Genomic DNA, 25,983 nt, shown 5'->3' on the forward strand with positions numbered 1-25,983 from the left:
CGGTTCTCCCAGGCCGCTTTACGGTGATGCTGCATATGTTGACGCAGGGCCGTGGTGCCAACATGCTTCACCTTCTGCTGACACATCTTGCTAGTAGCCAGGTTAACATCTTCCGGATGGTTGATGAAAAACTGCCACACCGCCGAGTAGCTGATTTTCCCCCCAACAGTCTGCACTGATTGACTGCTACTCCAGGAACCCCTGTTCCACTACCTCCCAGGATGGTAGGCTGCCGCAAAGCAGGTCATCTAACCCAGGCACTTTTGACTCCAGACACTTCTGCCACCATGCTGACTGCCAACCATGCCACCTTGCTGGCTCAGCAACCTGCAACCCTCTTCTCCTGATGATGATGAAGCCCCCTCTGCACCCGGCTCCCAAGTGCGATCAGCTTCATCATCATCAACTAGTGTCTACACGTCACTGATGTCCTCCTCAGGTTCCTCAACAGTGTCGGCCTCAGGAGCTGAACCCACAGCATACGATACTTCTGTGGGGGAAGGAACAGCATAGGACAGAGGCAATGGGAGGACAGGGACTGCTCCCAGGCTGATGATTTTAGGCCTCTTCCACTCCTCTGTGCACATCCTGGCACTTCTCTGACTGACAATCTTATACACCAGCTGTGTGTGTATATGTTACACTTATGAGAGGAGGACAATGCGCTCCACTACTAGACTACAGAAACAAGTGTGTAGCTTTGGCTGGCCTTTCACAGTAACTAGGACCAAATTAGTTTAACAGGAAAATATATAAAGGACACCACATAGGTGTACGTACAGTTTAAACTTATGAGAGGAGGACTATGCGCTCCACTACAAACTGTATAAGGCTACAGAAAAAATTGGGTAACTTTGGCTGGCCTTTCACAGTAACTAGGCCAAAATTAGTTTTTCAGGGGAAAAAAACGTACACCACCTATGTACACACAGGTTACACTTATAAGAGGACAATAAACTCTGCTACACAATCTGTATTAGGCACTGTAATCAGGTGGCTATACCTTTTCGTACTCACCCTAATGGCCCCTGTTAGCTTTACAGTTGTTGTACATCCAACTGCAGCAGTACAGAATTGCTGTGTAGTAGAGCCCAGTACAGTATTATTAAGCACTAATAGCAGCTGACAATGGCTTTTAGTGCTCTGCCTGACTGGCCCCTTTAAGCTTTAGAGTTGCTGTACACCACTGCAACAGTGAAGACGTCTCGGTCCGGAGTCGGGTTGCCATGGATGCGAGGACGCGCTCCTGGTGTTATGTCCCATCCGGACCCGGAAATGCTTCTACTCTACAGCGATGCGCACACCACTTCCGGCGCTTTGGCGCCTGTGATCGGGATACGTCGCGGCAGGACCCCGGAAGGCATTCACATCTCGTCACGTAATTACAGATCACTACCAGTGCACTTTGATTTATTATGCTTAATACCGGTATCTCTATATCAGATGATTATCGGATGTTTATATATGTATGTAACACTGTATATATATGATATTGATTGCACAATGTTCTCTGATGACCTCTTTGTTTACATATGTCAATCATGTATTACCTATGTCACATGACCTGGTGGGCGGTCTATAAATACCCACCAGTATCACTATGATTCACTTGAAAAAGCCAGCGTGAGGCTGGTGAAACGTTGTCTATGCACATGATGGAATAAAACCACCTTTTTTGCAACTTGTGGAGTGCTGCATCATATTTACTATTATCTATCTATCTATCGTTCTATGTATCTTTTATCTCAGATTACACATATCTATCTATCTATCTATCTTTCTAATATCTATCTATCTATCCATTGTGCTATGTATGTATCAACCTATACTTATTATATCTATCCATCTGTCTATATATCTTTCTTAGATCTCGCTCTCATATCTATCTCATACATAAATATCTGTCTATCTATCTTTTGTTCGTTGTATCTTTTAAAGGGGTACTCCCGTGGAAAACTTTTTTTTTTTTTTTTAATCAACTGGTGCCAGAAAGTTAAACAGATTTGTAAATTACAAGTAATAAAGAAAAAGGGTCCGGCAACTCACAGTAAGACGGCAGCTGCTAGTCGACACGAGGTCCGTCCATGGGGCAGGAGAAAGTGAGGGAAGCTCAGGAGGCCTCCTGAGCTTCCCTCACTTTCTCCTGCCCCATGGACGGACCTCGTGTCGACTAGCAGCTAGCGTCTTACTGTGAGTTGCCGGACCCTTTTTCTTTATTACTGGTATTTTTTGTACTGCATTTATTCTGTCCAGGCACCACTGTTACGCAGGACATTTTTCATGTATATGAACTACCACTATACATTTTCTTGGATAATTGTGGGACCTCTTATAATTCTATTCATTGCATTTTTTAATAGACCGTTAGGTGCCATAGCCACCATCTTTTTTCTACTTTATATAGATTTGTAAATTACTTCTATTAAAAAATCTTAATCCTTCCAGTACTTTTTAGGGGCTGTATACTACAGAGGAAATGCTTTACATTTTAGATTTCTCTGATGTCATGACCACAGTGCTCTCTGCTGACATCTCTGTCCATTTTAGGAACTGTCCAGAGCAGCATATGTTTGCTATGGGGATTTTCTCCTGCTATGGACAGTTCCTAAAATGCACAGCAGTGGACAGCCAAGAGCACTGTGGTCATGACATCAGAGAAATCTAAAAAGTAAAGAATTTCCTCTGTAGTATATAGCCCCTAAAAAGTACTGGAAGGATTAAGATTTTTTAATAGAAGTAATTTACAAATCTGCTTAACTTTCTGGCACCAGTTGGTTAAAAAAAAAAAAAAAAGAAGAAGAAGGTTTTCCTCGGGAGTACCCCTTTAACTCAGATCTCTCATATCTATCATCTATCTATCTATCTCATATCTATCATCTATTAATCTCCTATCTATCTATCTTATATCTATCTGTCTATCTAAAAACCAAAAACTGGTCAGCACATCCTAATATACAACTATTGTATGAAATAAGTATACAGATGCACGCTGCTGCGGCTAAACTACAAATACAATCAAGAGGATAACAGCAGCCACTGATAGCACAAAACTATATGTGAAATATGACATGTTTTTATTTGCAATACTGCTATGGTGAAAAATAGAGGTTCTTAGCTTACCATTTGGCCAGATATTGTGTACCATCCCACTTATTGTGGTGGGATGGTACACGATTTGGCCAAATGGTAAGCTAAGAACCTCTATTTTTCACTATAGCAGTATTGCAAGGTAAAACATGTCATATTTCACATACCGTATATACTCGAGTATAGGCCGAGTTTTTCAGCACGATTTTTCGTGCTGAAAACACCCCCCTCGGCTTATACTCGAGTGAACTCCCCCACCCGCAGTGGTCTTCAACCTGCGGACCTCCAGAGGTTTCAAAACTACAACTCCCAGCAAGCCCGGGCAGCCATCGGCTGTCCGGGCTTGCTGGGAGTTGTAGTTTTGAAACCTCCGGAGGTCCGCAGGTTGAAGACCACTGCAGCCTTCAACATCATCCAGCCCCCTCTCACCCCCTTTAGTTCTGAGTACTCACCTCCGCTCGGCGCTGGTCCGGTCCTGCAGGGCTGTCCGGTAAGGAGGTGGTCCGGTGAGGAGGTGGTCCGGGCTGCTATCTTCACCGGGGAGGCCTCTTCTAAGCGCTTCGGGCCCGGCCTCAGAATAGTCACGTTGCCTTGACAACGACGCAGATACGTCGTTGTTAAGGCAACGGCTCTATTCCGGGCCGGAAGCGCGGAGAAGAGGCGCCCCCGGTGAAGATAGCAGCCCGGACCACCTCCTCACCGGACCACCTCCTCACCGGACAGCCCTGCAGGACCGGACCAGCGCCGAGCGGAGGTGAGTACTCAGAACTAAAGGGGGTGAGAGGGGGCTGGATGATGTTGAAGGCCGCAGTGGTCTTCAACCTGCGGACCTCCGGAGGTTTCAAAACTACAACTCCCAGCAAGCCCGGACAGCCGATGGCTGCCCGGGCTTGCTGGGAGTTGTAGTTTTGAAACCTCTGGAGGTCCGCAGGTTGAAGACCACTGAGGGCGAATGATGAGAAGAGGATGATGAAGGGGGGGGGGGGTGTGGGGATGATGAAGGGGGGTGGGGATGATGAAGGGGGGGGTGTGGGATGATTACAAGGGGATGATGAAGGGGGGATGTGTGGGATGATAAGGGGATGTGTGGGATGATGACAAGGGGATGATGAAGGGGGGATGTGTGGGATGATGACAAGGGGATGATGAAGGGGGGATGTGTGGGATAAGGGGATGTGTGGGATGATGACAAGGGGATGATGAAGGGGGGATGTGTGGGATGATGACAAGGGGATGATGAAGGGGGGATGTGTGGGATGATAAGGGGATGTGTGGGATGATGACAAGGGGATGATGAAGGGGGGATGTGTGGGATGATGACAAGGGGATGATGAGGATGTTAATGACGGGTCTGGATGATGACAGGGGGGGATGAGGTATTTCCCACCCTAGGCTTATACTCGAGTCAATAACTTTTCCTGGGATTTTGGGTTGAAATTAGGGGTCTCGGCTTATACTCGGGTCGGCTTATACTCGAGTATATACGGTATATATTTCACATCAGTGGCTGCTGTTTTCTTGTTTCTATCTATCTATCCATCTATCATATAACATACACATGAAATACTATATATTTTAGTAAAACAATGTAATATACGTAAGTAGTAATAGATGCCTTGTTCCGGATTTCATGCCATGAATGCTTACATACGTGAAATATGACCTGACCTCATCTTCCAGTCCTTCTGTGCATTAGTGTATACCCTATACAATCCGACAGACAGTCCCATGCATTGCTGTATACCAGCAGGCTCTAGCGGTTACGGATCTTACGACCTATAAACATTTGCGGGGTGTTTCATTGTGTTCTGATTGAATGAATCTATCATTGTGACAGTTTAACATGAGCAATTTGCCTTTATCAAACACAATGTAAAACACATGGTAATACTTTCATAAGCTACTTGGATGGTTTCCTGGAACAAAAGATGTCAACGTCCTCGCTACTTATGTCTGCTGAGTTATTGTTTTTTAGGTGGTGACCTAGATATATTATTTTTACTGTGTTATGCTGCATATCATATTTATAATTCTATATTTCTTAAGATAAGGGGGTATATGAATTTATGCAATTGACCTTAAGTTAGTTCTGATAAATTATACGGCTCAAGTCTGTTTTCTCGAATGTAGTAAGCGCCATTCCTTGATGTATTACTACATGGTGAAATGTAGTCAATGTACAAATGAATTCAATATATGAAATGTCAGTCATATAGGGAGGGGAAATATTGTAGATAGCACAGTTGGCTAAGGCATTGAGTAAAAGGGGTACTCCGGTGAAAACCTTTTTTCTTTTAAATCAACTTGTGGCAGAAAGTTAAACATATTTGTAAATTACTTCTATTAAAAAATCTTAATCCTTCCAGTACTTATTAGCTGCTGAATGCTACAGAGGAAATTCCTTTCTTTTTGGAACACTGATGACATCACAAGCACAGTGCTCTCTGCTGACATATTTGTCCATTTTAGCAACCATGCATAGCAGATGTATGCTAAGGGCAGCATGGTGGCTCAGTGGTTAGCACTGCTGCCTTGCAGTGCTGGGGACTTGGGTTCAAATCACACTAAGGATAACAATAAATAAATAAAGCATTATTATTATTATAATAACGTCAGCAGAGAGAACTGTGCTCGTGATGTCATCAGAGAGCATTCCAAAAAGAAAATAATTTCCTCTGTAGAATTCAGCAGCTAATAAGTACAGGAAGAATTAAGATTTTTTAATAGAAGTAATTTACAAATATGTTTAACTTTCTGCCACCAGTTGGTTTAAAAGAAAAAAGGTTTTCACCGGAGTACCCCTTTAAAGGAGTACTCTAGAGCAGTGGTCTCCAACCTGTGGACCTCCAGATGTTGCAAAACTACAACTCCCAGCATACCCGGACAGCCAAAGGCTGTCCGGGTATGCTGGGGGTTGTAGTTTTGCAACATCTGGAGGTCCGCAGGTTGGAGACCACTGCTCTAGAGGAAAAAATGTTTTCAAATCAACTGGTGCCAGAAAGTTATACAGATTTGTAAATTACTTCTATTTAATAATCGTAATCCTTCCAGTACTTATCAGCTGCTGTATGCTCCAGAGGAAGTTGTGTAGTTCTTTCCAGTCTGACCACAGTGCTCTCTGCTGACACCTCTGTTTGTGTCAGGAACTTTCCAGAGCAAGAGAGGTTTGGTATAGGGATTTTCTCCTGCTCTGGAAAGTTCCTGACACAAACAGAGGTGTCAGCAGAGAGCACTGTGGTCAGACTGGAAAGAACTACACAACTTTCTCTGGAGCATACAGCAGCTGATAAGTACTGGAAGGATTAAGATTTTTAAATAGAAGTACTTTACAAATACGTTTAAGCATCTGGTGCCAGTTGGTCTGAAAATATTCTTTTTACTTCTGGGTACCCCTTTTATGATCTTCAGATAGGTTAAAGTTAGTTAGATAATCCCTTTGGCAAATGGCATTCAGCCATATATTACTGACTAATATAGAGTTGCAACTTTACTAAGATGAGACCATTAGACAATGTTCACACAGCCGAAAATGGGCAGAATGTCTTCCCGGAAAAAAAACAGGCAGACATTCCGCACACTTGGTTGTTTCGGCTGCGCTAGGACTGCTTGGAATGCGCTAGGACTGCTTGGGAATGAGCCATTTCCACAGACGGCAATGCATTTCTAAGCAGAATTTGCAGAAACATTGAAGGGGCCGTTACTCACCTCCTCCTTCTTCTGTTTACTCTGTGTTCTCACACCAGGGAGAGTGCACCCTTAATTAGTGTTTGCACCTGTCCCTTCTCTATAAGTATGTGCACATCCCTCTACCTCTTGCCGGATCTTTGTGTGCCCAGCGCCCTAGTGAAAGCATTTATTGTGTCTTGCCTTACCGTGTTCCTGACCTACCTGCTCGGTGACCTAACCTTGCTCCTGTGCCACCTGCCTACTAACCTCTTGCTACGTCCCTGTTCTCGCTACTGTGCTGCCTGCCCTGACCTTCTGCTATCCTGACTATGAGTTGCCATATTCTTCCTGTACCACGTTTTCTCCTCAGCAGCCTGTGTGGATGAGTCATGACAGGGGTAGCGACCTGGGTGCCGCTTGCCACAGCAAGTCCATCCCTCTTTGCGGGGGGCTCTGGTGAAAACCAGCGGCACCTTAGACTCCGCTCCCTGACATGGCCCAAGCCATCATTCACAGAGGCTCAGCAGATCTACTACCTCCTTGCCGCTAACAGGGACTCTGCTTCAGCTGAATTTCTGAGCGCAATCGTCTTGCGTAATTCTGCTCGGAAATTCCGCTGTGTGAACATAGCCTTAGTGGTATGTAACTGTAGTAAGATATTGCAGTTTTTCATGCTGTGTCTGACTGAGGTCCTTGGATATTTTTAAGCCCCACCCTCCAGATCAGTGTTTCCCAACCAGGATGCCCTCAGCTGTTGCAAAACTACAACTTTCAACATGCCTGGACAGCCAAAGGCTGTGTGTTTTAGCTGGGACAAAATACAGTGTGGGCAGGACAAGCATGGCTCTGTGCAGGCTCTTGTCTTGTCAATCAGCCTGCTGTGTGAGTCGGGGGCATATTGCAGAGCCTAAGTGCACAGAGCATCCAGGTATGAGTGAGGAAGCTCCCACATGAGATGTGAGGGCAAACGGGAAAATGCCCCTCCTCCTCAGTGAACTGCATGCAGTGTAAGCAAACATAAGGAGCCATAAAAGGATGAAAACTAGGACTTAAGACAGACAGGATCAGCAGTAAGTAAAGAGTAAAACTGGAGCATTTTAACCCAGTGTTTGGTAACTAGGATGCCTTCAGCTGTCGCAAAACTACAACAACCAGCATGCCCGGACAGCTAAAGGCTGTCCGGGCATGCTGGGAGTTGTATTTTTGCAACAGCTGGAGGTACCCTGCCTGGGAAACCCTGACATATATAGACTCACTAAAGCTGAAATGTTACCAACCTCCTTCTTTGGAGCAGACTTTGACCAGGTTGTGCACGGTGTCCATCAGCTCCATCTGCTGCTTCTGTAATATGCTGTTGTTGGTGGTGGCTTTGGTCAGCTGCTTCTCCAGCTCCTGAATGATGTGGTTCTGTCTGGACACCAAACCTTGTAATGTCTCCTTCTCCGTCTTCAGTGTATCCAGTTCAACTTTATGTCTGACTTCCATTTCCAAAACTTTGTTCTCCAACAAGCTGCACAAAAAAAAAGGGTCAACGTGTTACAATACGAAACTCCAGATTGGTGTCTGGGACAGATGGAAAGAGAGCTCTGAGTTCTGCTCTTTCGTTGTCCAGGATAAAAAAAAAAAAAAAAAACATGGCTGCTTTCTTCCAAAACCAGTGCCGCACCTCTACATGGGTTGTGTGTTTGGAGTTGTGACTAAATGCCACTTACTTCAAAGAAGAGGAGCTGAAACAGACACAAGCTATGGTTGACTTCTTTTAGAAACAACACTACGCCTGTCTGTGGGATGTGTATGGTATTGTTACTATGCTCCATTATAGTCAAGGGTGTTAAAGGGGTACTCCAGTGGAAAATATTTTTTCTCTAATCAACTGGTGCCAGAAAGTTAAAGGGGTTCTCCGGTGCTTAGACATCTTATCCCCTATCCAAAGGATAGGGGATAAGATGCCTGATCGAGGGAGTCCCGCCGCTGGGGACCCCCAGGATCTTGCACGCGGCACCCCGTTTATAATCAGTCCCTGGAGCATGTTCGCTCCGGGTCTGATTACCGGCAATTACAGGGCGGGCGACGTGTGACGTCAAGCCCCCGCCCCTGTGTATTGTCACATTCCACCCCTCAATGCAAGCCTACGGGAGGGGGCGTGACAGCTATCACGCCCCCTCCCGTAGGCTTGCATTGAGGGGCGGGGCATGACATCACACGGGGGCGGGGCGTGACGTCACACGACGCCCGCCCTGTAGTCACCGGTAATCAGTCCCGGAGCAAACATGCCCCGGGGACTGATTACAAACAGGGTGCCGCATGTAAGATCCCGGGGGTTCCCAGCGCCGGGACTCCCTCGATCAGGCATCTTATCCCCTATCCTTTGGATAGAGTATAAGATGTCTAAGCACCGGAGAACCCCTTTAAACAGATTTGTAAATTAATAAACAACAAGGCAAGGAAATTGGGAGAGCACTCAAGGAACTATATCCCCTAACGCTGCGTGCAGCAAGGTCCTCAGTGACCTCCAAACAATTTGTAAATTACTTCTATTAAAAAATCTTAATCCTTCCAGTACTTATCAGCTACTGTATGCTCCACATGAAGTTGTTTTCTTTTTGAATTTCTTTCCCTCACAATCAGACAATTATCCTTATCCTGTGGATAAGAGATAAGTGTTTATGGACAGAATCCGATAGCACTGGGTTCCTTGGTTCAAACCTGACCAAGGACAATCTCTGCAATGAGTTTGTATGTTCTCCTTGAGTTTGTGTGGGTGTTCTCCGGTTTCCTCCCACACTCCAAAAACATACTGATAGGTGAATTTAGATTGTGAGCCCCAGTGTGAGAACAAAGACCATTTCGAGTGATGACAAGCTGTGTACAGCGCTGCAGAATATGTGTGCACTATAATGTATGAATAAAAATTATTATTATAAAAGTCTATGAATGGAGAACCATTTTGCATTTGGAATGTATAAATCTTTTTTTTTTTTCGACCTTGAATTCACGTCTTAAATTGGAAGCTTTTTCCTATGTTCCGTGATGAGAACAAGTTTAATGTTGGAAGTTCCCCTGGAGTCCTATTTTTTTTCTGGCTTGCTATTATCCTCTATTATGTTCTCCAAAATATGACAAACTGCAACACAATTCGTATTACCTTTCATTTCTGAAGTTACAGGACGTGCTTTGTAGAAATGCAATGCTGTAGCTACGATCACCGACTACTATTTCTTCATGGAGACTTGGAGTCAAGTCCATTGACATCAGTCAGAGGACTGTCACAGCGCTCTCTGAAGTGATGACACTCTCTTCTCGACATGCTAGCTCACCCTTCCTCCCGTAATACTCATATATATCAAAACCAGCTGTTTTACTATATAAGACAATTGCTGATAATGAGATATATAAAGAAGCTCCATATGTGTAATAAGACCATCAAGCAGCTTTCTTAAAGGAAAAACCATGATCCTGCATTTTGCCCAGTGCAGGGCTTGAATGGGCTACACATGACAAAGGGCTACGAAGAACAACAAAAAAGATGTTCCATGTGTTAAACCTGCCTCTAAGGCCCTCCACTAAGCATAGTTACATAGATACATAGTTTATAAAGATGACACAAAGTCCATTAAAGGGGTACTCCGCTGCTCAGCGTTTGGAACAAACTGTTCCGAACGCTGGAGCTGGGAGCTTGGGACATCATAGCCCCGCCCCCTCATGACATTACGCCCCACCCCCTCAATACAAGTCTATGGGAGGGGGCTTGACAGCCATCACGCCCCCTCCCATAGACTTGCATTGAGGGGGCGTGACATGATGTCATGAGGGGGCGGAGCTATGATGTCACAAGCTCTGGGCACCAGCTCCAGCGTTCGGAACAGTTTGTTCCAAATGCTGATCAGCGGAGTACCCCTTTAAGTTCAACCTATAACCCTACTGTATTGATCAAGGGAAAGGCACAAAACCCCCTTGATGCTGATGCCAATTGCCCCATATTGGAGGAAAAAGTTCCTTCCCGACTCCAATATGACATCAGAATAAATCTCTGGATCAACATTATAGCCCCATAAATCTAGCATCCATAACTTGTAATATTATATTTTTCAAGAAAAACATCCAGCCTCCCCGTCTTGAACTTTTTTTTTATAGAGTCAGACGTCACAACATCATATGGCAGAGAGTTCCATAGTCTCTCTGCTCTTACAGTAAAGAATCCCTGTCTATGACGATGGTGAAAACTTCTTTCTTCTAGATGTAGAGGATGCCCCCTTGTCATGGTTTACCGAGCTAGGTATAAAAAGATTCTAGAAAGATCTCTGTACTGTCCATTCATATATCCTTCAAGTTAGCTCTTAATGAATATTGCCCCAATATATACTCAAGAGCATTCAAAAAGGCCCACCAGTTTTATCAGGGCCAGCCTATGTGAGCTGTGATTGGTTGTTATGGGCCCTGATGCTCTGCCCTAAGCAACAGACCCCCTATCTGGATGATGGTCCCTATGCTGGATAGGTGCAGATGTAGTAATGTCAACAAAACAAAAACAAAATCAATACAGAGGTCAGGGAACAGGTCAGGACACTAAGGGTTAACAAAGGAACAGAGTAGGGAGCACATAGTAGGTGTACTGCAATCTGAGAAATAGACAGATAGAACAGAGTCAGGTAGGTCAGAGTCAAAACCAGAAAACAGTACAACATTAGACAGGGGTAGTTGAAGTCAAGCAGGGGTCAGTCCAGATGGACTACAAGGCACAGGATGACAGGCAGTAGTCCGGAAACAGTTGGGTTATAACATTAACTTAAAAGGCCTTTTTTCCTTTTTATTTTTTTTCTAACTTTGTAAACTATTGAGGATAATTTTACACAATAAGATCACTAATATTAGTTGCTTTATTGGTGGATTTATTTTAGTAGTGACCAGGACCATCTTCAGTCATTGTTGGGGCCAGTACAGAGATATAATAAATAGGAATAACTTACATAGGAGGAACGTGAAGTTTACCTAATCCTGCACATAACTCTTAGCATAAAAGCCTAGAAGATTCCATATTTTATGGTTTACTGTATGTAGATATGATACACAATCCACTGGTGTACTATTCATTCACTATAAATCCAAAAGTTCCAGACATCCAAAACAATATCCCAGTAGGAAAAAGACAACATAAGACACCTATAACTGTAATTTATTATTTATAAGCAAACACATTCATTTCATTCTTCGTTTACAGTCCCAGCGGGGGCACCACTGGCTTAAAGAGACCTATGTCCGTATAGTTATAATCCATACATAACAATTTCCAGGTGTATCGGGCATCAAGCAGTGGCACCTGCTCGGCAGAATGGTCCCGTAACGTTGGCGTCTATAAATCTTTAGTCGTACAGTACAATTATACTGTAAGCCCCCTGTTGTGAGGACTTCCTACCTTCTATAACAGCAAGCCATGACTAAGGAACCCAGAAATTTCATCCAGGAGACAATAACACTAAGAACACATGGCCGTTCTGTAAAATGAAATACAATATGGAAACATACTTAAATCAAATACTTTTATGAGAGTTGTTTGCCTATTTATGGGGCTGCCATTAATGGGGAGGCCTACCCCCTGCCTATATATATGAAAATCCATTAAAATATGTGCACATGTACAGGGGTATTCTCTGTATGATCTATTATTTACTCATTTGTGTCTATTTAACCCATACAGGCATTTAGTCAATTCACTTTGCACTCTATTAAATGTCCTTCCATGTCTACATTTCAGAAGGGTCTATGAAGAGGAATTCTCCTGATGATGTAAATTTTTTTGTCCTAGTGGTGAAAAGTTCCTCACATAACACTCCATGTCCAAGGAATGAGGCACGAGGATATAGAATGAGACTTAAAGGGGTACTCTGCCCCTAGACATCTTATCCCCTATACAAAAGATAGGGGATAAGATGTCTGATCGCGGGGGTCCCGCGCAATCTCGATTGCAGCACCCCCTCCCCTTAACATCCCATGCTCAGATCGAACTTCGCCGTGCCGGATGACAGGCGATGTGGGGAGGAGGCTCTTGATGTTATGGTCACACCCTGCTAATGACATCACGGCCACGGCCCCTCAATTCAAGTCTATGGGAGGGGGCGTGAAGGCCGTTATGCCCACTCCCATAGACTTGCATTGAGGGGGCATGGCCGTGACGTCACGAGCCTCCGTCACTGCATCAGAATCTCTAAACGAATGCTGGGATAAGATGTATAAGGGTAGCCCTTTAAGAAATAAAGTACAAGGAAGAAGTGGTCCTGAGGTTATATCTCCACCAAAAAAAAACTTATGGGGAGGTCTCTTCAAGCAAAATCAAAACGATTGTCCCCTTGGGTCCATGCTCTTGCTTCATTCCTTCCCCAAGGGCTCCACTTTGTATGATGCTTCCTGCGACAAATGTGCGACTTTTTGGAAAATGCTATCCATGGTCAGTTTGTAAGCCAACTCAGGTGTGGTGTAGATTTTCACATCAGTTAGCGCAGTTGCGCCAAATTATGTGACAAACTAAAAAGTCACGCATGATAAATTCCTGACCACTGCATGATATCAACTGAAATCACAACATGATATGTTCTTTTAAAAAAAAGTCTTCTTATTCAAAAGTAACAATAAAAAGGAATGAATGAATTAATGACTTAATTAAAGTAACTTCTGCGAGTATTAGTGGGTGACAAATTTATCATACAAAGTGTGTCTTTTTGATCATTTCTTTTATTGCTGGAGAAACAACAAAGCCTTCACAGAACTTATGTCTTCATTTTCTCAATGGGGTCTCAGTAGGCATCATTTTGATTCTAAGATGATCCATCGTGGCAACATTGATTGTGTTCTATGACGGACAGAGCAAACAGAGCATTAGGCTTTTTTTCTGCACAATATTCTGCAGTGTGAGTTAACAGGTTGGACTCAACAGTAGGACTTCCCGATGTACCTCAGATGTATACATTTAATGGATACCACTTAATGGCATCTATCACATCTAGACTACAATGTTGTCAAAATGTATACTTTGGCAGTATTCATATTTTTTATCTAGATGCCTCTGCAAATAATAGCTCAGTATGGTACATTATGCCCTGCAAGAAAAATAAAATTGCAACTTTGACATATAGCAGCCAAATATTGCCAAAAGGGAACTCTTTTTGTCATGACCGGGGGTGGACAGGGAGAGTGAGCCCTAAGCTGTCCCTAGAAACACTCTCCCTGCCTTCTTGCCCATCCGCCCTAAATGGCGGATTGACAACTTGGGGCCAGTCCCTTCCTGTGTTAAGTGCAACGGGCATAAAGGTACAAAAATAATACAGTACATAGTCAGGGACAGGTCAGAAACGTAACAGGTAAACAACCAAACCACCAGATAAAGCAGGAAGGATATAAATATACAAACAGGGCAGGATATAGTGTACTAACATGCAGTTCAGAAACCCTAATCAAGATTAGTGGCAGATGTGAATAAATGAACAAGACTAGATATGGAATAAGTATACAGCAGACAAAACCAGGAGATGCAGGGGATGAACAGATGAACTGAATGTCAAACACTAAACAGGTCAGGAAACATAGAACATTGGACACTGTACACAAACAAAGAACAAACTAGACTCCCCACTCCAAACATGGAGGGACATCAATACCAATGCCAAATAGACTCCAAGCCAGCAGGCACACTCCACAAAAGCCAAACTCCAAAACATGGAGGAATACAGGTTAGGATACAAAACAGGAAAATACAAAACCAAACTCCATAACATGGAGGAATATGGGTCAGGACTCTAAGCAGGAATACTAAATACTAAGCACGGGTACAAGCACAAGACTAACAGTGTGAACACAGACCAAGACAACAAGGTTTAAGCAGGACGGACATACATAGTCCTAAAAACCGGCAGATGTACTAAAAAACAAGCAGACTAAATCTATATATATATCATAATCATAACAGGAATGTAACCATGGTAAAAACTCAGATATTAACAGACAGACAGTCATAATCAGAGTAAGAACTAATCAACAGCAGAAAATACCTGCAGAGCTCAGATTTTAAAACCACACCCAAGCTGCCATTGGCTAATAGCATTAACTATTCTCTAGCCAGGGAGAATAGCAAAGAAAACTGCCCAGACACAACCCAGTGTCTGAACAGACACCAAAACTGAAAAATAGAAAAACACAAAAACGGACATTACACTTTTGTCTTCTGTCTGGTTAATAGCGTACTATAGATTTATTTGAAGCTTTCCAGATGGACATCATAAAGTGTTTTGAAAGAGCCATTATTGTTGTCTAGAAGGTCATTTGCCAACAATGATGTCCACCACGCTTTTCAGTTTGCTCCTGTAGTCTTTTATCTATATACCATGAACCAGACAATGAAGTTGCTTGGTGCTGGTGGCTATTAAATGGGGCACCGGCCAAGTACATACCAAATGTCTATACCTAGATACATCCTAGATATCAGAAACTGTTTAGTAATTTTTAGGGTAAATAAATTATTATCTATATATTCAGACCCATAAAGGACCTACAGCGCTTGTATTGAGATATATACACTGTTTTAATGTTATTGTTACCTATAAGGACAAGTTATCGAGTTCAAAATAAGATTTATGTTTCTATTTTATGTTTTATATTTCCATGAAGAATTATGTATTTTATGCCGGTCATGGTGATTTAATGTGTTTTCCTCGGAAAGGCCCGTCTGATAGGTCCAGAAGCATTGTTTCCTGTAACATATGGGGACGGGTTATCACCTGACTAGGACATTCATGTAGAACTGAATTGTGCTAGTGTGAAAATTTATGAAAGCTTCGCCTGTCTGACTGGTTACTTCATGTTTGCTTTATTAATCTGTGTAAAAGGAAACAGATTTCCAGAACACACAAGTTGCTCGATGTCCAGGGCACTCTAAAAATGGAATGTGGGTTGTCTGGGTACCAGACATTCAGCTTTATAGCATTAGTTTGCTCGGCTAAGTTATTCATTCGCTTAAAAGAATTGAAGCAAAAGAAGTGGTTGTGGGTAAAATTGGGGGTATAGTGAAATAACTAAATATTAGTCATTTTTTCCAATTCTCTCTTATGATGAATCTAAATGAATTGGAGTGAAGAGCATGCATGGGTGGCCTCAGCCCAGAATTTTATGATATCTACTGAGCCTGTACTGTGTTGGGGTTTGCAGTTTTTTTTTAATGTATTGCTTGTTTACTTGCTTTGATTTGTTTATTGTAGTTGACAAATCGGAATCACAGCTAAAAAAGGTTAAAAGGAAGCAATTATTAGATTTTACCATATTTAACACTTGGCAACACATTATATATGGTAACATCTGTATCCTCAACATCCCCGAGGGACATTTTTTGCCCCCAGGGATGGTGGAGAGATGAAATTATAAAGCACCCCCGGCCACGCGGCAAGTAGTCCCATGGGTGGGGAGTTATACTTATCGGGTTCTGTCGCTTCGCTTAGGGAGCAGAACGATGACGCAAGCTGTCAATCAAGCCGATGGGGGGGGGCACAACCAGAGTGTCGGGGGAGCAATGGTTGCTGGTAAGTATAAGTCCCCACCCAGGGGACTACTTGCAGGGCGGCTGGGGGGACTTTATATTTTCACCATCCCTGGTGGCAAATATGTCCCCCAGGAGTGGTGAGGATACAAATTTTACCATATATAAAATATTGCAAAGTGTTATATATGGTAAACTCTGATGATTTGTTGCCTTTAATAATGTGTTAATACTTATATTATTTAATCTGGACAGCCAGACCTCAGCATGCTGCAAGTGGACTTTGTTATGGGCCAACAACACCAATGGTGTTAGTATATATTTTTTTTTCGTGTGTGTGTTTATTTGTTTTAATAGAAGATACGTCTGGTGAATCGGTAGACTATTTATTCTAAGTTTGCATTGTCTATTCTAGGTTTTAGGCCTCAACCCCCTTTCTTTATGTGCCATGCCCCTTTTCTTACCTATATTATGCAGCACAGTGAACATAATGGTGTAAATTTACAGCAGGTGTTCCTGCTGTAGAAAAAGTGCAGCAACTCAGTTCCCACGTGTTCCTGCAGGACTTGAGCCCTGTACAAATAAACACAGCTGGGCCTACTACAAATAATCATACACATTTACGTAAAATATGATATTAGTGAATTGTGAGAGATTATTTATTATTTGAGACCCCTTTATATTACCCAGGGCAAAAGGCATCTCCAAAAATCATCTTATTCTTTTGAGGTCCTTCTATATATCTTATATAGTCTAGGTATTTTTTTAGGCAATATGCAACAAATAAATAAATTAGCAAACTACTAAAAATATAGGAAAGTATCTATAGAAAAAAAACACAGGATGGATAGAGCACAGTGGTGACTTTTACGAGTGAGTGGATGCTCAGTCTTCAATGGCCTGACCATGGTCAAAATTCCAATAAAATGCAAAAGATGGAAGACGGCGCTGCAGGAACTGTTTTTCAAACAGGTGGTAGGTTTATTCACCCATGTAATACAAGTGATGCGACGTTTCGACCTCAGCTGAGGTCGAAACGTCGCATCACTTGTATTGCATGGGTGAATAAACCTACCACCTGTTTGAAAAACAGTTCCTGCAGTGGCGTCTTCCAGCTTTTTCATTTTATTAGAAAGTATCTATATGTGTCTAATCCTTTCCAGGTAAGGCCACAATGGATGTAAATAAGTTACTTTTCATTTTTATTATGTTGCCCACAATATACCGTATTTTTCGCCTTATACGGCCGTATACGGCGAATACACCCCTATCGCGGCGGTCCCTGCGGCCATCAACGGCCGGGACCCACGGCTAATACAGGACATCACCGATCGGGGTGATGCCCTGTATTAACCCTTCAGATGCGGCGATCAAAGCTGACTGCCGCGTCTGGAGCGAAAGTGACACTAACCTGGCTGCTCAGTTGGGCTGTTCGGGACCGCCGCGGTGAAATCGTGGCGTCCCGAACAGCTTACAGGACACCGGGAGGGCCCTTACCTGCCTCCTCGGTGTCTGCTCCGTGCCGGGATCCCATGCATGGCCGGCGCTCTCCTTCGTTGTCAGGAGATAGAAGTGGTGTGCGTAGCAGCGTGCGTAGCAACGTGATGGCGGCGACGGAGAGCGAGGATACCGGGCAGCAGAGATGTTCCGGAGCGACAGGGACACCCCGGGGACACGGTAACAGCGATGGAGGGCGACATCCAGGGCAGCGGTGACGAGCGGTGACGGGTCCGGTGCGGCGGGGACACCTGAGTATTACCTCCTATACCAGTGGTCTTCAACCTGCGGACCTCCAGATGTTGCAAAACTACAACTCCCAGCATGCCCGGACAGCCGTTGGCTGTCCGGGCATGCTGGGAGTTGTAGTTTTGCAACATCTAGAGGTCCGCAGGTTGAAGATCACTGTCCCATACTTTACATTGCATTTGGTTCAGAATCTTTTTTTTCTAGATTTTCATCCTTTAAAATTGGGTGCTTCTTATTTGCCGGAGCGTTTCATATGGCGAAAAATACGGTAGATAAAAAACGGTCAAGGAGGCGCAGCACAGATACTTGGAGGTAATGAAGACCCAGGCTAGCACAGCACAACATTATTTTATTTTTTGAACTAAGTCCTTACTGTAAAAAATATAAATAAAATAATGTTGTTCTGTGCTACCCTGGGTCTTCATTACCTCCAAGTCTCTGTGCTGTACCTCCTAGACTGTTTTTAGTCTCTATTGCGGCTGTGCTTTGATAGACTTTGTTCTTAGAGTTCGGTTTCTGGTCGGAGTGCCTTTCTTCTATACACCCAATCCATCGTCCTATAGAGTTGTACACCGAGGTGTAGCAGCTCAGCAGGTCAGTATATCACTTTGCTGTGGTGGAGGGTGCACACTATTTGACATATGTTACTAGGGAGCGCCCCCTGTTTTCTTTTTTCTCTCCCGACAATCAATATACTACAAGGGACATATTCTGCTTTTCATGCTCAGACATTACCTCCATTTAAGGGTATGTTCACGCTACAGTTCAGCGAGAGAATTCAGCGGAGAGTCAGACTGGCAGGCGGCGGTAGGACCGCGCGGCACTGAGCCATCACCATTGACGGCTATGCAGTGCTCGCGGACTTCCGCGCAAAGAATGAACATGTTCTTTCTTTGCGCTGAACAATTTCAGCACCGGAATTGTCCACCGCTGAAATTCCGCAGTGTGAGCAGGTCTTGCGGAGACCCATTCACACTAATGTTATGTTCACACTGCGGAATTCCGCTGTGTGAACATACCCTAAAGCTGTCTTCATGCCCCTCTATTATACAGTGTAAGGTAGCACTCTAACTACTCACTGTCTTCACACAGCACAGATTTGCCATGAGAGTCCTCTCTGCTGTTCTATGGCGTGCAAAACACTATTGAGCTCGAGGCAGCGACACAAGCAGAAGTTACAGACAGGACAATAGTAAATTATCCCTCTTATTATTATTAATGCATCTGTACATAATTTTCCTCTTTTCTTTCTCCTGCGGCAATACTGTAAACGAACAAAACACTTGTTTGCAAACTACTTACTTTCTATGGAACAATCTAAAAAAGCCTTGTCTAAAGTTGGTTACCCCCTTGAAACACATTGACATTGTTGGCTAATGCTTAAAATATTAGATAAGTGGGGACCAACGTCCATCATTCCTAAAAAGACTATAGCTAGTGATAAGCAAATATCCCAAGCAGGGGTGTAGCTAGAGGTAGCAGTCGCACCAGGGTCCTGGTGCCTATGGGGGCCCTAAAGCACATCTGCCCCATAAGAGACCAGGATTATAATTGGCACATGGGGCCCTGTTGCAGATTTTGCGTCGCAGCCCATAAGCTACAAATTATTCCTCTGATCTCAAGATAAATTTTTGGTCAAAGACAATGAATCTGACTGTCAGATTTGTTTAGCATTCTGCTTCCAATTCAGATCCCAAAGTAATCTGACAGCCCTGAGATTGCTCATGCAAAGTATGTACAGGAGCAGGGACTCCTGTCAAAGGTAAGAGTCCCTGTTCCAGTACAGTACACCACTGCTGGGACAGGTGCAGAGTGCCTGTCCCAACGAATGTAGTGAAGTCTCCATGCATACAGTTGAGGTAAAATTTCTGGGCTGGTAAGTGTACAGGAGCAGAGACTAAATGAATCACAAACTTTTCAGATTCAACAAATACAAATATTTTTTTTTTTTTGTGAAATTTTGCCCAGAACTGATTTGTGCTAAACTCTCAGCTATATATAACACTCCATTGGAAACAGCCTGGGAACAACTCTGTATATCCAGTTGTTGCTCAACCTGGTACTACAGCTTAGTTCTATAATATGCCTGATTGGGGTCCTGCTCAGACCCTGACCCTGAGCGTGGTGGCTCAGGGTCTGATTACTGGCGATCATGGGGATGGAGCATTGTGATGTCACGGCTCCGCCCCCGTGTGACATCATGCTCCGCCCCTCATTGCAAGCCTATGGGAGGGGGTGTCATGGCTCCGCCCCATGTGACAGTTGTCACGCCCCCTCCATTAGGCTTGCATTGAGGGGGCAGAGCGTGATGTCACACAGGGGAGGAGCCGTGACGTCACAATGCTCCGTACCCGTGATCGCCAGTAATCTGACCCAGAGCGGACACACTCTGGGGACTGATTCTAACAGGGTTCTGCGAGCAAGATCACGGGGGTCCCCAGCGGTGGTACCCCCGCGATCAGGCATCTCATCCCCTATCCTTTGGATAAGAGATAAGATGTCTTAGCGCCGGAGTACCTCTTTAAATGAGACTGAGCTATAGTGGGCTGCAGTACCAGGCACAGCCACAACTATAAGTATGGCACTGATCCAGTTGTAGAGCTGCACGTAGATCCTTTATTCAGCTGATCATCAAATATGCTGAAAGTTGGACGCCCACTAAATTTTGATGATCGATTCTATATCTCAAAGAATCCTATAAGGAATACAAAGACATTCCATATATTAAATTATAACAAATTATAAATTATAACAAAGATGGGGGTAGACAGTCCATATAACAAATGGGTCTCTATACACAATGTAAATGATATTAGCTCAACTTTAGTTTTGAATCTAAATATTGAATGTTCATCCATGTCCAAAGCGAACAGTTTGCTGAACGTGTTCTATTGTATGATTTGCCAAAATAATTATCCGGGATTTATTTCAGACTGTTATCATTTTTCATGAGCGAAAAAAACTATCAGTTCCAGTTACAAGTGGGTGATTATGTAGAAATGGCGTTCATTTATCTGGTGCCTTCGGGGGATTTGGATGGAAATGAAAGCTGTTTTTGAAGTCATCATTGATAAGGGGAATAATTTTAGTTTGTGGAATAGGAATGATATTTGTATTGGCCTTGAATGGTCCTACTCCCTGAAAGTATCCAGATCCTGATGTTATTCTTCCATAGAAGCGGAGAGTTTTATAGATTTGATCATTTAAATAAAAGCCGGGGAACCGTTTGAAAAAACATATTAGAAATGTAATATTATTTAGGTAAACATTAATAGGAAATTAAAATGATAGACATCTAGATTCTAATCAAATGTATGAAATCATATAGAGCTGAATACTGACATAAAGGCAGATACGTCCCATACTTGTCACTATCAATATAGCCAGACTGTTTATATATATATATATATATATATATATATATATATATATATATATATATATATTCTTTATATATTTTTTTTAAAGGTGTCTGCTCTTTTTCTAAAAACAGCACCAGTCTTATCTACGGGTATTGTAGCTCAGCGCCATTTATGTCATGGTGGTCGATCTATGATCCCAGACACAACTGTGTACAGAAATGATGCTGGTTTTAGAAAATAGCAGACACCTTTTATTTATTAATTTTTGTAAATAAAAAACAAAAAACAATCTGGCTATATTGGTAGTGACAAGTATGGGACACTTCTGCCTTTATATCAGTATTCAGCGCTATATGATTTCATACAATTGATTAGAATCAAGATGTCTATCATTTTCATTTCCTATTACTGTTTTTCTAAATTATCTTACATTTTTTTTATATGTTTTTCAAACGGTTCCCTGGCTTTTTATGATCAATTGTATAAAACTTTCAGCAAATTCTCAGAAACTGTAATTCATTCCTTTTTTTTTTGCTATGGGTTGAGGATATAAGGTGAGTATGATCGTCCTGAGCAGCAGCCATTGGGGGTTTTGAGATTAGTAGGGTTACTCTACTTCATGTTGATCGTGCTGGCACTGCAAGTGTGCCGTTGTGGTCAGGAGTGAAGGAATGGCTGTAATACCCTCACTTATGACAATTGGCAAAACCACCAATCTCCTCTCAAAGTTTAGCCCTGTAATTGTCACAATTAGCATTAAGTGGGCACTGTCATTTACCATTGCAAACCCGAAATGTTTTGTCGGGATGTGCGCCAGATTTTGCGCCAGAATTGAAAAAACCCTGACTAACTCTCCATTTTGCTTAGAAAACCTGAAAAGGGGGCGTGACCATCAGGAAAAGGGGGTGGGGTCACCGAAAAGAGGCGTGTTCTCGACATTTTCACAAAAACCCGACATTTTTACTAAGGTTTTCACAGAGGAAAACCCCTACAGAACACAGCATGTGTATAAAAAAGCAAAATGTAGGGAAAAGTGCAAAATGTAGGGAAACCTTAGTAAATACTGTGAAAAATATATTGTGGGGAATTAAAACCCACAAAGAAACCTACACAACACTCTTAGTAAATAAGGGCCTATATGAATATTTGCAATATATACTGGGCAAAAACACTCTATACTTCTTACCACTAGGGGTCCTGCCTCTGTCCAGAACACCTACTTGTCCTTGCTGTTTTTGCCTGTGTTTCTCAGCTGAGACAAAATACAGAAAGTGTGGGCTTCTGTGCAGGCTCCTGTCTTGTCTATCCACCAGTGCTTTGAGCTGGGGGGCATGTCATAAAGCCTCACAGAGCCACCAGTTATCAGCTCTAAGGAGGGAGGGAGGAAGATCCCACATGAGATGAGAGGGCAAGCAAGGGAATGTCCCTCCTTCTCCATGAACTGCATGCAGTGTGTGAAAACTAAACAAGGGAATTAGAAACAATAAAAGGATGAAAACCAGGAATTAAGCACAGACAGGATTGGCACTGGTAAAAGTACCTGGAACATTTCTTTGAAAGTGTGAAAGTATGGGAAACACACCACTGTTGATGGCAGAGATTTCCTCATTGATACCTCTGTAGGCTTTAAACTAGTATAGGCAGACAGCACTGGGTCTTCGGCTAATGCATCAATATGTAAATATATAAAATTCCCACTAAATGCTAATGCATATAAAAAAATTATTTTATATAATTTTATGTTTTTAGCAATGTAAAGTTGTATTTGCTGATTTTTTGTCCATTTATTTGTTATTTGTTGTTTGAAATTCTATCAATAAAAACTTTTAGAACAGAAAATCTGTAAAGCAAAAATATGCATTTTTTTACTATAAATAAACTTTATTATAAATACATTCCTAAAAACATTAAATGATATACATTTATGTGAAATTGTGTATAATGACTATGTATAGCATAACCTAAAAGCCAATTTTTCATGCAGCATTACCAAATAAAAATCATAAATGGAATGCTAATGTATATGTATGAAAAAATGGCACCTACGTAAAGTACAACTGGTACTGTAAGAAAAAAAAAGAACAAAGCCTCAAAGATAAATGGAACAAAAAAAAAAAAAAAAAAAAAAAAGTTATGACTGAAATGCCAGAAGGGAAAAACGAAATATATATTCTGGTCCTCTAGGGGTTAAATGTTGTAGTTTCCTGTTTCAATAATGTCTATTAAAGTTTTCAATAGTACAACACAATAAAGCAAGTGGTGTAATAAAAATGACCACAAGGAATCTGGAAACTTGGTGAATGAGGAGGAGCGAATAGAAGCGCCAGCTAAAAACCACAATGGGCCTCATGTATAAGAATTATTAGAGTTGGCTTTTGGCTGCTTTGGGCAACACTGACACTTTTTCTTAGGACAGCGTAAGGGTGGGGAAGACATAAATAGAAGAAATGAGCAGAACTAGAAGTTGTTTATTGTATTAGCCGATAGATGTCAGCTAGAGTTAATGGAGCCAAGTCGTTCCCCCCCCCCCCGAACTCAGATTTGATCCTAACATTGGGAGGGTTCGCGGCTGGATGAACTTCCGAACATTGCCAGCCGCTGGTACCTGTATGTACAGCTCAGCCCAGCAAGGAAGGAGTTATTAGGGCTGCTTAGTTGACTTTTTTGGGGGAAGGGGGTATATGCATAATATATGTATAATGTATACAGTGAAGAAAGTGATAATTATCTTATATCTTATCATTGGTCCGGGTCTCTCAATGTTTAGCTCTGCCCCCTAATGACACCATCACTAGAGGCGGGACTACACAAGAAGAGGCCGGGACCAGAAACAAGGTGGTTAGTATGGCTTTCTTAAAGGAGTACTATGGTGCTTTTTATTATTAATCCTCCGTGTTCGGGCTGCAAAATTAAACAAAACAAACTTTAATTCACCTTCCTACATTCCCCCGTTGTGGGACATTGCTGCGGACGAGCAGTGTGACATGGACTGCAGAACAGGACACCAATATCGGAGCAATGGGGGGAATGTAGGCAGGTGAGTTAAAGTTTGTTTTGTTTCATTTTGCAGCCCAGGCATGGAGGATTAATAATAAAAAGTGCCATAGTACACCTTTAACTGTCTGTATAATGTATACATCCCCCCCCCCCCCCCCCCCCAAGAAGTTAACTAACACTGCTTAGTAGCGCTAATTAACTTCTTCCTTATTGGACTGGTGCATAGCACTCAGCCCAGCAAGAAATTACAGTAAACCAACAGATTTGCTGGTTTACTGTGACAAAAGAGTTAACCCTTTCACTACTTGAAACCATATCACCGCCAAAAGTTAAGGGAGGCTGTCGAGCTGTACTTTTGGAAAGCTCACTCAACTCTAATGGCAGCCCAAAGACTATATAGTATGTGCCTAAAATCTCATTGACAGGCTACAGTGAAAATGAATTTTGGTTGAATGTGGTTTCAACTATTTATTGTTAATTTGGTCTGTGGTCGTGTCAGTGTAGATAACCACACCTTACACTTACACCTAGCACTGAACCTACTCATAGATGTACAGGTTGTGCTTAGCTTAGTCCTGTCTTCATAATTGGAGTGTGGGTGATGGCATCATTAAATCCAACCCGACCGAAATGCAGTAAGTCTTTTCACCCAACGTATGAGCTCATTGTTGACAACTGCCCTTTCATAGCACATAATATGCATAGGCACATAATCTGGTATCATTTGTGATGCCATCTTTGCCACAAGTTCTTGATTTGCTAGATCTGCCTTGGTTAACCAGGTAGTGTAGGCAGCAGAAAAGGCATAAAAACTGAACTTTTTCAAAGCGCCAGACCCCAGTGACTTGCATTTTTGAAAACCTGGTCCATGCACTACTGCTGTCAAACCATGTGTCCTCATGTGTCCTCAAATGCTACGGAAATTAGAAAGAATCTGAAAGGTTGCAATTTTTTGGGAAAAGTCTGCATCCAAAAAAAGTGCAGCCTTTCAGATTCTTTCTAATTTGATGATATCTTGGATTGGCGGAACCAAGCTGCAGGACCCCATTCTATTCTACATGCACATTCAGATGTTGTGCTCTGAGCGCAACACCACAGGGTGAGTGTTATAATCAGTATCTCTAAACCTGTGCCTAACATACTTCACCAGGGGCGCTTTCGTGTTAATTTTTCTCTCTTTTTCCGACCAATGAAGTAGTAGAACACAGACTCACAGAGTGAGTCTGCTGACTAAAAATTAGCTGAGTTCTGAGTATTTACTCAAAGTGGCCATCAAATTTAATCTACTTTGATGGGCATTCACATGTGTACAGGAGCAAGGACTACTCTCAAATGACAAAAGTTTGCCTCTCTGCTCCGTTACATTCATTGGGGGCAGAGCAAAGCTGTAAGTGTAAGCAGAAATGCCCTAAGCATCACCACTTACTTTTGGGTGACACAAATTTGCTTTGCGCCCAGCCCAACAAATGTTAGCGGCATTGCTAACATTGCAATTCCCCCAAATCTGAAACTTAAAAAAAAAATCAGATTCAGATAAATACAATTCTGAGAAAAATCGCCTCAGAATGTTACTCATCTCTACTGCCGACTGCTGAATTGTGTAATGCG

General features: G+C 42.7%; 1 protein-coding gene across 7 annotated transcripts in view; it reads right to left on the reverse strand.

The window, feature by feature from the left end:
* The window catches only part of ANGPT1 (angiopoietin 1), a 368,410-nt gene that overhangs the window by 135,709 nt on the left and 206,718 nt on the right, over nucleotides 1-25,983 (reverse strand). For all 7 annotated transcript variants that reach the window (XM_056522583.1, XM_056522585.1, XM_056522584.1 and 4 more), the window contains exon 4: nucleotides 8,031-8,263. In XM_056522583.1, the coding sequence (XP_056378558.1) occupies nucleotides 8,031-8,263 (233 nt within the window). The remainder of the gene's footprint in view (nucleotides 1-8,030; nucleotides 8,264-25,983) is intronic.

This window comes from Hyla sarda, chromosome 5, assembly GCF_029499605.1.
Source record: "Hyla sarda isolate aHylSar1 chromosome 5, aHylSar1.hap1, whole genome shotgun sequence".
Classification (NCBI taxonomy): domain Eukaryota; kingdom Metazoa; phylum Chordata; class Amphibia; order Anura; family Hylidae; genus Hyla; species Hyla sarda.